This window comes from Panthera leo, chromosome C1, assembly GCF_018350215.1.
Source record: "Panthera leo isolate Ple1 chromosome C1, P.leo_Ple1_pat1.1, whole genome shotgun sequence".
Classification (NCBI taxonomy): Eukaryota; Metazoa; Chordata; class Mammalia; order Carnivora; family Felidae; genus Panthera; species Panthera leo.
The window spans coordinates 201780798-201792671 of NC_056686.1; the positions used below are offsets into that span (position 1 = coordinate 201780798).

At 58.4% G+C, this 11874-nt stretch overlaps 1 protein-coding gene across 2 annotated transcripts; it reads left to right on the top strand.

The window, feature by feature from the left end:
* The first annotated feature begins 381 nt into the window (after window positions 1-381).
* On the top strand, window positions 382-11623 carry WNT10A (Wnt family member 10A). Of its 2 annotated transcripts, none has more exons than XM_042953236.1 (4): window positions 382-588; window positions 1647-1909; window positions 8343-8722; window positions 11126-11623. In XM_042953236.1, exons 1-4 carry the CDS (start codon window positions 479-481, stop codon window positions 11621-11623), a joined length of 1251 nt encoding a protein of 416 aa, XP_042809170.1. In that variant the 5' UTR covers window positions 382-478. The 2 variants fall into 2 exon arrangements, with proteins under 2 accessions (XP_042809170.1, XP_042809171.1); XM_042953237.1 differs by having other exon boundaries at window positions 382-582.
* The last annotated feature ends 251 nt before the right edge of the window (window positions 11624-11874 follow it).

The window sequence follows — 11874 nt, forward strand, 5'->3', positions numbered from 1 at the left end:
AGTCACTCACTCTCTGGGCGGTGGGGCCGGGCACAAACAGCGCCGTCCCCCCTTCAACACCACCCGCCCCCCCCCCCCCGCCCTCCTCGCACGCCCTCGGAAGCACAGGCTCGTGGCGCTGCTCTGGGGGGCTCCCCGGCACCCAGCCTCTCATCCCCAGCCCGCAGCACCTCCGGGCCCCCCTTACCCTCGAGAGGCACCGGGAGTTGTCGCAGGGGGGCCTCGGGAAATTCCCCGGACCCCTGTGCCAGGAGGTGCCCGGTGCGCCCGCCCGCCCCCCCACCCCGAGGGCGGTGCCCGGGGGCGCTGCCCCATGGAGCGGGGAGGCGGGCGCCGTCTGCTCTCGGAGCCGTGACCCGAGTCGGAGCTCCGTGTCGCAGCCGCCCCGACCCCCGCGGATCATGCGCCGTCGCCCCTGGCTCGCCGGTCCCGCCGGGCTGTGAGCCCCCCACTCCTGGCCCGTCACGGCCCGCGCGCCATGGGCAGCACCCACCCTTGCCCCTGGCTGCGGCTCCGACCTCGGCCCCAGCCGCGGCCCGCGCTCTGCGCGCTCCTGTTCTTACTGCTGCTGGCTGCCGCCGTGCCCAGGTGAGCCCTCACCTTACGCCCCGCCCTCCTGGAGAGCTGGGACCCCCAGCCACGGGGGCCTCCGGCGTTCCCGCTGGGGCAGGGGACCCTGGAAGGAGGGAGGGACAGTGTCTCAGGAAAGAGCTGGTGCCCAATGAAAGACAGTGCCCTCACAGGAGGGGGCTGAACTGGTGACAGAGTATGGGCAGTCCAGGGAGGCAAGGCAGTGCCCAGGAAAGTGATGGCTACTGGAAGAGGAGGTGTGTGTGTGTGTGTGGAGGGGAGCAAGTGCCAACCTGGAGTCCATGCCAGGCCAGGGCAATGCACCCCTACCCCAGGAGTAAGCTCAGACTGCGTTGCTCCTCCTTGGAGATCGCTCCCAGACAGGGGCACGGGTTGGGGGCTGGAAGGGAGTAGTTCAGGTGGGGGTCACTGTGACACTGCAGCTGGAAGGGTTCTCAGTGTGTGTGTGTGTGTGTGTGTGTGTGTGTGTGTGTGTGTGTGTGATATTGTGAGCCCTGCAAGCTATGTTGTTAAATAGCAGTCTGTGTGTCCACATATGTGTGAATGTGCGAGCTTCTGGATCAGTGTATGTTAAGATGAACACGTGTGTATGCTTGTGAGTGTCTTTGTGTACGTGTGTATAACTATGCCTGACTGAAGCGTGCATGCGTGGAAGTGTTCCTGGGTCTGGGTGGCCATCTCCATGTGTGCAGCAGTGTGTCTGTGTGAATGTGACTGTCTGAAACATGTCTTGGGAGTGGTCTCCTGGGGATCGCTACATATGTGAGCATCTATGCCTGGGGATGTACTTATGAAATACCGTGTACGCAGGCATTTCGGATGTGTGTCCATTTACACGTGAACCTGTGTGGGTGTGCGGTTGGCTGGGTGGTGTTGGAGGAAATGAGAGGATCAAGGACAGGAGAGTGCTTTAGGAATATACATGATGGGCCAAACCTTCAGAAGCAGGCGTTGGAGAAGAGGAACTGTGGCCTTTGGGACTGAGTGTAACTTGTTGAATGGGGCCCTCCTAGCTCCCCAAAACACTCACCCACACCCAACCCCCACACCTGCAGGTCTGCACCCAACGACATTCTGGGCCTCCGCCTCCCCCCGGAGCCTGTGCTCAATGCCAACACGGTGTGCCTAACGTTGCCGGGCCTGAGTAGGCGGCAGATGGAAGTGTGTGTGCGGCACCCCGACGTGGCCGCCTCAGCCATCCAGGGCATCCAGATCGCCATCCACGAGTGCCAGCACCAGTTCCGGGACCAGCGCTGGAACTGCTCTAGTCTCGAGACTCGAAACAAGATCCCCTATGAGAGTCCCATCTTCAGCAGAGGTAGCTGCCCCTCGCCCTTGCCCTTCTGCCCACCCCATTCAGCACCCCACCCCCAAAGCTATCTGCCAACCATCCCCACTGCCTCAAGCTGGCAACCTCCCCAGGTGCCCATCTACCAACCATGCTGCTCTTCTGCTTCTTTCTGGTCTTGGACAGTCCGTGGGGGCCAGCCAAACGGGGAAGATGTGTCTCCAGCCTGCACTGGGTGGGCTGACCTTAGCAGGTTCCGTGCCCGAGAGTTGACTCCTGGGTTATCCTGCCTGGTCACTGACACTGTATATCTCAAGCCTGGGAAATATCCGTATCTGTTACCTTCCTCAGTTTACCCTCTACCCTCTAGTAAACAGCACTTGGGATGGAGAGCCCGTGATAAAGTACCCAGAGTCAGTAGGGAGGACTTTTGCCAAATGGGGTAGGTGAGGGAAGCTGGGGCAGGTAAAATGTCTGTACTTCTGCAGAAGCTCTTCCGGCAAGGTACACCACCAGCCTCTGTGTCATTCTCACCGCCCCCGAAAACCTTCTCTGAATCAGAGGCACTGGGTGTGTGCCCGCCTCCTGCCCAGCAGGCCCGACCGCCCTGCCAATCCCTCTTCCTCTCACAGCCCAGAGAAGCCACAGCTTCTCCCTGTCCTCCCTCTGTGACTTCTGAGTGACCCAGGGCCTACCCTGACAACCCTTAGGGTTGGAGATGGCAGGAGGCCTTGTCACTCATTTCTGTTCCCACCCGTCTCCTGCCCTGGTACCTTAGGCCTTGCCTCAGGCCTTTTGGGGGAAGACAGGCGTTATCCATCTCTCCTCTCAGCTGCTTGAGTGGGACAGTGTGGGGACCTGGCACTGTGAGACTTGTCCAATTTTCTTGCCCAGTGGAGGAGGAGTTGTACCCCTATATTCTGTGCCCTTGGGGTCCAGAAGCTTCTAGGAGAGTCAGACTCTAAAGCACCCTATTCCGGAAAGAACTCGGCAAGCCGGGGCCTTTCCCTTTTCACCAGGACCCCTGCTTGCATCCCCTTGGCCCCCAAGTCAGGGGCCACCGCCACCTCCTCCAGCCCAGCCCCAGGCCGCCCGCCCCGCCCCCGCGCGCCCTCCCCACCTCCCTCCCCCGCGCGCCCGGGGCGCTGTTTCTACCCGGCCGAGCCCAGCCCGACGCGTGTGGCGGCATGCAGCCGCGAACTAATCCCCGCGGGCCGCGGCAGACGGCTCCCGGCCCGGGCCGCGCGGCTCTCCAAGGGGCACCCCCCCCCCCCCGCCCCTGCCCCGCGCTCCCGCCCCGCCCGCCCTGCCGCACCCGAGCCCCGCCAGCCGTCAGTCTGCGGCTGCCCGGGACCCCCGGCGGGGCGCCCCTCCCCGGTCGGCCAGCGCTCGCCCACGCCAAGTGACAGACCCGTGCCTCTCTCCTGCCCGGGCTGGGCCCGGCCGGCGCTCGCCGCCGCCGCGCGCCTGCTCCCACTCCGGGTTTCTAGGTCACCCATGCGCTCCCCGACGCCCCGTTTTCCCTCCAGCACCCGGGCCCGGGAGGTGAGGACACCGGAGGCCTTGCTTTGGGTTTTGCTCGCGGGGGTTTGAATAGGCGCTGAGGTTCTCACCCCTGCCGCTCCAGATGAGGCAAGGCAAGACAAGCTCTTCATCCCTCTTCCCGGCCACGGTGTCCCCAGTTCCCCTCTGGGCCTCCTTCCCCCTCTAGATAGAGCGCGCCCACGCGTCCTGATTACTTCGCCCGCTTGAGGCCCCTGTGGCCTGGTGGAGGACGTGGGGTCTTTGAAGCTCAAGGGTGAGTTCAGAGCGGTGGAAGCACGCGGGGTTGGCGCGGTGCCAGGCGCTCCCGGGTTCACCTGCAGTTTAATAAGCGGGAGGTGAGCTGGGGGGACTGGTAGGGGGAGAGGTTAGGGGTGGAGGGGGGGAGACTTGCCGGGGCTAGCCAGGGCGGGGCAGCGCCCAGCGCGTGGGGAGGGGCGGGACAGCTGCGGCCGGCCGGGCTCTGGCTGGGGGGCTGGGCTCTTTCCTTTGGCCTTGGAACACGGTCCTACCTATGTGGCTTTTGCTCCTGCATTGAGACATCCCATTTTCTACCTGTCCCTCCTCGGAGGGGACTCTAGGCTTCTGGAAGAAATTGCCACTTTCTCTTTCCAGGGGCCACCATTACAGCCCTCTCTCGGTATCTGTGTTCACCCTCCTCTGGGGTTATGTCGCTGTCCATCTTGGCCCATCACTTCGAGGACTACCTAAATTTGAATTCCACGGGGCCACTCTTGGTGGCAGCCATTCCCCTGGATGGGGTCCTTCCCCCAGTTCCCCTTCTTTTCAAGTTATGAATTGTCCCATGTGGGGTCAGGTGACCTGTTTCCCCCAAGTGGAGTACTGGTTGCTGACCGCTCTTCCAACCCAGACTGCCAGTGGGATTCTCTTCAAGGTGCACTCTGCCATGTTTAAAATTCAGAGACTGCAGGGAGGAGGTGGTCCCTGGGACCTGCCACCTTAATACTGTTACTGCCATCTAATTGTCCTGACATCTCCCTGAAAATGGGTTGGGCTGAAGGGATGGAATTCCAGTGAAGGAGAGAAGAGTGCTTGAGCACCTGGAGTGGACAAGCTTGGGAAGGCAGGGCCCAGACCCATCTGGAATGGGTGGAAAGAGGGGGCATGAGGCTCTATAGCAAGCAGGGTTCTCAGCCCAATGGAAGCCCACAGTTTGAGAGTCTGGCCTCTGTTCTCCAAGGCTCTGGTTCTTTCTTCTCCCACCTCTCTTTTACATTCATCCTTGAGGAGTCTTGGTTTTATGGCTAGGCCTCCAGGCGTGGGGTGTGTGGTGGCACTCAGATGAGGAGAAGAGGCACAGGCAATTATATTCCAGGATCACCTAAAGTTCCATTATTCTAATAGCACCCGGTGAATTTGCTAATACTTATTAAGTACTTGCTGTTTGTCTGGCACTGTTCTAAAGCACTTTATCTGTACTTTAACATCCTCGAACAATCCCCATGCGATAGGTCTTATTAGTATCTTCATTTTACAAATGAAGCTAAGAGAGGTTGGGTAGCTTGCCATTAGTCACACAGCTTGTAAGTGAGCTATAGAGCCAGGACTCAAATGCAGGCCAGCTGTCTTTAGAGATTGCACTCAACCCCCTACCATACTGCCTCCCAAGCTCCCACCATGTGTCCAGAGGTGAGTGGCACAATGGAGTAGTCCAAGAAATGAAACTCACATGTACACACACACACACACACACACACAGATACCTACCTTTGTCTGTACAAACGTGTAGCCACATTCAGTGTCACCCCTAAGTGTTCCCACATGCACACAACCTCTTCCTCTCTCTCAGGCCAGGCACATGAGCATGCACAGATTATATGCATGGAGGGAATGGTGACCAGATCTCTCCCCTTCCCTCCCTCTTTGACTCAAATAGGCGGGGCTCAAGCTTCTCTGACCCCTCCTGGTTCCCACTGGCTCCTGAATCCTCTCTCCTCCATGCTCCCCTGCCCTCCAAACCTCCTCCCCCAGCCCCTTCCTGGCCGTTGGCTGCAGCCTGAAGGAGCAGCTGACTCCACTTAGATGCTGGCAGTCCCTGTCCCAGATCAAAGGCAGGACGGCTAATTGTGCGTCTTAACAAGCACCCCCCCCTCCCTCCATGCTCCAGGCAGCCCAGCTGGCCATGGCCCCACCCCTCTCCCCCTCCAGCTGGCCAGATGGCACAGTGCCTGCGTCTGCCCCAGACAGCCGGGGCCAGGACCGAAACTGGGGCCCTGAGTGGGAGCTGGGGGCAGAGGCCCAGCAGTCTGGACTTCTCTGAATCTTGGATGTTGGAGCAGAGGGTGGTCACACAAGCCCTGCTTGGTCACCACTAAACGTGGCTGTGACAGCTGCCAGAGGCCATGGGATGGTGTCTTTAGCTGCCTTGAGTAGGTAGGGGTGTTCTATGTAGACTGTAGACTACATTTTTCCAGATTCCTCCAGGCCTGCCTCTGAATGTAAAGAGCCTGGAAGATGGTGGTTGGCCCAGCACATCCCCCTAGACCAGCCTCTTGCTCTTTCTTGGTGCTGTGCATAGATAGGGCCATGGAAACTGGAAATTGGGCTGGCTGGGTTTCTTACTCAGGAACATGTCTTCCCTAGAGCCAAATGTCCTTTAGCAGCCAGTTCCCAGGCCTGGGAGCTGAGAGAGCTGGGCCTGGGTCCTGCTCTGGTTCTGCTCTGTAACCCCTGTGACCTTGGGCATCCCCCTTTTGCACAGTGTGTGTGTGTGTGTGTGTGTGTGTGTGTGTGTGTGTGTGTGTGTGTTGGAGGGGGAGATGATTTCTGAGGCTTGGGCTGCTTCTGGAAGTCTGAGTATTGCCATTTGTCCTAGGAGTGGGCTAATGACTCCCCTAGCAATAAGGGAAGCGCTCAGAGTTCCACAGCTACAAGGCAAGGGATAAACACAGAGTGTGCTCCCCAGGGACTTAGGTCTGCCATTTCTCTTGGGCCCTACATCCCATGTCAGTGTCTACTCCTCTTTGGCTCCCACCAATTCCCAACATCCCTTTAAAAGGCTCCAGCCCAATCCTCATCCCCTCCTGTCTGTTCATAGCTGGGCTCCTTACGGAAAAGGTCTGGAGATGCCACAAGCTGGAGAGAGAAGATAGACAGGGACAGCCTGCTTCATGGGCTTCTAGTGGCCCATGTGATTTATTCTAAAATGGGTCTTGAGCTTCTGGGCTCTGTCCCGACTGGGGAAAACAAGAAGCAATGGCCTAAAATTACGGCAGTAGTGAGTGAAGTCAGACAACAGGAAGAACTTCTCAATAATGGCTAATGTTTGTGCGGTACTTACTATGAATAAGGTGCTCTTCTAAGTACTTTAAATTTACTAACTAATTTAATCCTTGGGACAAAAATGAAGCAGATAAAAACAATCTTGTCTTGCAGATGAGAAAACCGAAGCACAGAGGTCAAGTCACTTGGTCAAAGTTGGGTAGCTATTAACAGTTTAGTAAGTGGAAGAGCCAGGATTTGAACCCAGACAATCTGGCTGCTTGAGAGTTCATACTTTTAACTACTACACGTTTTGTCAAGTTTTGTTGTTGTTGTTGTTGTTGTCGTCGTCGTCGTCTTCGTCGTTTTGGCTAGACAAGAAAAGGAGGACAGGACCCTATGATGCAGAGGGTGAGTGTGAGGGGCAGGTTTGGGCTAGGGTCTCTGTTCAGTCCTGGTTGGCTCTCTGAGGACTACGGGAACTCCCAGAGCATGTCCTTCCAGGCTTCAGCACTAGGGTGGAAGGATCTAGAGTTTTTTTTCCTCTGAATCTCTGGCCTCCCGCAAGCCATCAATCTCCAGCCAGGTCTGGGCTTCCACAACAGGTGCCTATGGCACAGGTGAGTTCTCCTTTTCATATGGAGGCTCTCATTGCTCTTGGCTTCTTCTCCCACTGCCCACACTCTCTGGGTTCCAGAGGCTGGTCAGAAACTTGTAAAACGCTGCTAGCTGGTCCCCTCTCAGATGCAGAATAAGGAAGAAGCAGCCTGTGGGGCCAGGAGGCAGACCGTCCTCTGTAAGTAGGCCTCCCCCTGCCACAGGCCCAGACCTTCCCAGAGGATGGCTCAGGCTGAGAACACCGAGGAGAAAAGTAGTGTAGACAAGTCCTGGGCCCCTGCAAGTGGTCATCAGGGGCTTTGTGCCCCAGAGCATCAAAAAGAAGGTGTCTGCCTTAACTCACCCTTCCCTCTCAATTTTCAACACTCCTGCAGGGCAATGGGCTTATTTCCAGCATTCCTCAAACAACCTCTTCAGATGACCTAGACCCACTGCAGGCAGCGTGGCTGGGCAACGCCCGTCTCCGAGCAGATTTTCTGGGATGTCCTGTGGACAGGAAAAGGGGAAACTCTGCTGGCTCTTTCCTCTGCCTCTTGAATCTGGCAGTCAGCCTAAGGGGGTGGCACCAGGCAGGCAATCTTGGGGCCGGGAGCTGTCAGAGGACACCCTCCTCTTAGTTACCCTTCTGCCCATGAACATCTTCTGGGGCCTGGAATTCTATCTCTAGTCATTTATTTTTTAGCTTAAATTTTGCCTTCTTTCCGCAGGCTTATTTTTAAATTGCAAATATCACATGAGAGGTAACAGATGAAGTCCCTGATCTGAAAAAGAAATGTTTCCCAGATACTTTATGCCCAACAGGAGAGAGGTAGACACGAATTCTGAGCTTGCTAAGGGTGATGTTAGTGGAACAGGGAGTGAAGTACAAAAGAAGACTCTGGGGAGACCTCCCACACTCCACCCTGCATGGAGAACTTCTGATGTGATTTCTGCCCCTCTTTGAATCTGTGTCCTTGTCCCAGACCTTCCCCCAACACTGCGCCTCCATTTCCCCTTTGTGTGGTAAGAAGGTTGGGCAGGGAGGGCAGAGGGATGAATGTGGAGGCCCCTGAGAGTCCTTTCCCTGGATCTCCACCCTCAGGTTTCCGAGAGAGTGCCTTCGCCTACGCCATCGCTGCAGCGGGCGTAGTGCACGCGGTGTCCAATGCCTGCGCCCTGGGCAAACTGAGGGCCTGTGGCTGCGACGCCTCTCGGCGCGGGGACGAGGAGGCCTTCCGTCGGAAGCTGCACCGCCTGCAGCTGGACGCGCTGCAGCGCGGTAAGGGCCTGAGCCACGGGGTCCCGGAACACCCAGCCCTGCCCCCTGCCAGCCCGGGCCTGCAGGACTCCTGGGAGTGGGGCGGCTGTAGCCCCGACGTGGGCTTCGGGGAGCGCTTCTCCAAGGACTTTCTGGACTCCCGGGAGCCTCACAGAGACATCCACGCGCGCATGAGGCTCCACAACAACCGAGTTGGGAGGCAGGTGAGAGCCCCACATCCGCCTGGGCCTGCTCCAGATCCCTCTGCCTAGGGCTCCTCCCTTCCCCCCAGGCCTTGCTCTGGGACCCAGAGCTCCCCCCTTACTCAGCAACTCTCTCATTGTCCCTGCCTAATCCAGTCATCAAACATGCATTGGATACCTACTGTGTGCCAGGCACTGGACTAGTCTGGGATCCAGGGATGAGAAAAACCCTGTCCTGGATCAGCCTGCTCCTTTTTTTTTTTTTTTTTGTGGTGAGCACTGGATGGAGGGGGGGACAGGGCTGCAGACAGGGCCTCCGGGGCCTTGGCCTTGCTCTGCCTCTCTGTGGCCTCCCCTATAAAGCAAGAAGGTTGAACTGGGTCATCCAGCTCCCTAGTCTCCCCTGCCCTGGCCCAGCTCTAACGTTCCATGATTCTGTGCTATCCTATGCTGTGACCCTCTACCTGTTCTCCCAGCCTTTCTGTGCAGAATGAGGGATTCCTGCAAGGGGAGGTTCCTCGGGGCCACTGAGGTCCTGTGTTATGGTTACCTTCCTCCTTTTTCTCCCTATCCTTGAATGTTCGTACTCCCTCAAAGGTCATAAATTAAAAAAAAAAAGAAAAAGAAGAAGAAGAAGAAGAAGAAGAAGAAGAAGAAGAAGAAGAAGAAAGGAAAGAAAGGAATAATCAATCGCTTGCATTTATTGAGTGCTTACTATGTGTTAGGTACCGTCTGGAGCTCCACACCACATATTAGCCTTTTTAATCTTTACAACTACCTATGAGGGTGCTAGTAGCAGCCTCGTGTTCAGATATGGGAAGTGAGGTACAGAGAGATGAAGAAGCTTGCCCAAGGTGGTGCAGCTGGTAAGGAAGGGATAGAGGCAGATTCATCGCCAGGCAGCTGAGCCTTTTGCTCCGCAGGGTCGTCTGCGCTGGGTGCGTGCCTCCACTAAGATGCCTCCTTAGCCTTCGTGGTAGCCCAGCACCCTCCTTTTCTGGCTGTTCAGCCCCTATGCCTTCTCTCGGTTCTGCCTGGCCTGCTCAGGCCTCGTTTCTGGCTTCCCCTCACCCGGCCTGGCACCTGCGCCTCCTGACTCCCCTTTCTCCTGTCCTCTCGGCCCTGTGCTTCACCAGCTCCTTCCACAAAGACTCAGAGCTGATTCAGCTCTTCCCGTCCTGACTTAGAGGTGAAGTAAACTGAGGCATATCCACCCTTAGGTCACATCCAGCTTCCACCCAGCCCTGCCCTATTAGTGCAGCTCTTTTCCCAAGCTCCCATGCTGTCCCAGCCCATACCAACAGTGCCTCCTACTCCTCGTTAAACTGGTTAATTAATGGCTGCTGTCTGTGGGAAGCGAATGTTCTGGAGCCGTTGGCCAGCCGAGGCCCTGGGCTCGTTCCTCCATGGTGTTGCCACCACAGGCTGCACCTACAAGCTGCGGAGCCCTTTAACACTCAGAGGGCAGGGTCTCTCTCTTCTGGCCCTAACCGCCCAGGTGTGAGGGCCCCAGATCACTGGTCTCCCTGTCTGCAGCTGTGTTTTGGAATGGAGTCCCGGGAAAGGAAGATGTCTCCGGTGTCTCTAATGAGGATAATGTCAAGGGGTCCTTTGGGAGGAGATTCTAGGGCAGGTTGAGAGTTGGGCAGGGGGTCGGTATACCACACCCCTGTAACTACCTCCCTTGGATGCTTGGGAACTTCTCGCTTTCATTGGGCTGAGGGTCTGGCTCTCTGGGGGCTGCTCCCATTCTGTATTCAGGTAGAGCTTTTGGCCCCGCTTGGTGTTCACTGTTCCCTAGGAGGAACTGTGACATTCAGCAGTGGGCAGAATAAGCTCCAGCCGGTATAATGGGATGAAGGGGAGACTCCTCAGCTCCTGTCCCCTCCTTAGGCTCCCTGCAAAGGGCTGCAGGGCCCAGAGAAGGAAAGGGGCTTTCTCAGCCTCCCCGCAGCCCCCACTCACAGCCTGGATCGAGGCCAGAGGCTTTGGGGATAGGATACAGTGGGGCCAGCAACCCCCTGCTTCTGGCCCCCACCTGAGGGATGGAAGGAGAGGGAATTTCCCTGAGGATCTGGGATCCCCCCTCAGGAAGCAAGAGCCTCCAGCCCCAAGGGCCCCCTGCAGCTGGTGGGAAAGGAGAAGAGGGGAGGAAGGAGGGAATTCCCCCAGGACCTGGCCTTGTGGGAGGCGGATGGGAGAACAGCAGAAGAGCAGGCGGAGTTCTTCTCCCGACTGCCTAGCTCAGGAGCTGTGCGCCCGCCTCCCCACTCTGCCCCGCTTGGGGCCTCAGCTTTTGCATCTGTTCAATGGGAGTCGGTTTCAGAAGTCTCCGAGGAGATTCTCGCAGGCCAGTGCCTGCGCTGGGAGGAGGGCCGTGGGGCCGACCGCGGGCGTCACCCCTCGCCGTGCCTCCCTCTGCAGGCGGTGATGGAGAACATGCGGCGGAAGTGCAAGTGCCACGGCACGTCAGGCAGCTGCCAGCTCAAGACGTGCTGGCAGGTGACGCCGGAGTTCCGCGCCGTGGGGGCGCTGCTGCGCAGCCGCTTCCACCGCGCCACGCTCATCCGGCCGCACAACCGCAACGGTGGCCAGCTGGAGCCCGGCCCCGCGGGGGCCCCCTCGCCGGCCCCGGGCGTCCCGGGGCCGCGGCGCCGCGCCAGCCCCGCCGACCTGGTCTACTTCGAGAAGTCGCCCGACTTCTGCGAGCACGAGCCGCGCCTGGACTCGGCGGGCACCGTGGGCCGCCTGTGCAACAAGAGCAGTGCGGGCCCCGACGGCTGCGGTAGCATGTGCTGCGGCCGCGGCCACAACATCCTGCGCCAGACGCGCAGCGAGCGCTGCCACTGCCGCTTCCACTGGTGCTGCTTCGTGGTCTGTGAGGAGTGCCGCATCACCGAGTGGGTCAGCGTCTGCAAGTGAGCGGAAGGCTTCCTTCCCCTCCCTGAGCCCGGCCCTCTGCGGCTTGCCGTCTTGGCCTGGCAGCAGCGTCGCCCTGGCTCCTGGGAGAGGAGTTTGGACCATCTGATCCGATAGGAACCTCCCGGCTCTGAGGGTCAAGTCTGCAATCAGGGGAGAGTCCAGGCCTGCCTGGACCCCACCACTCACTTCTGGGGGCTCCAGGACAGATTTGCCTCCCTGCTTCTTGCCCTAAGCTTAGACGGCTCAGCTGG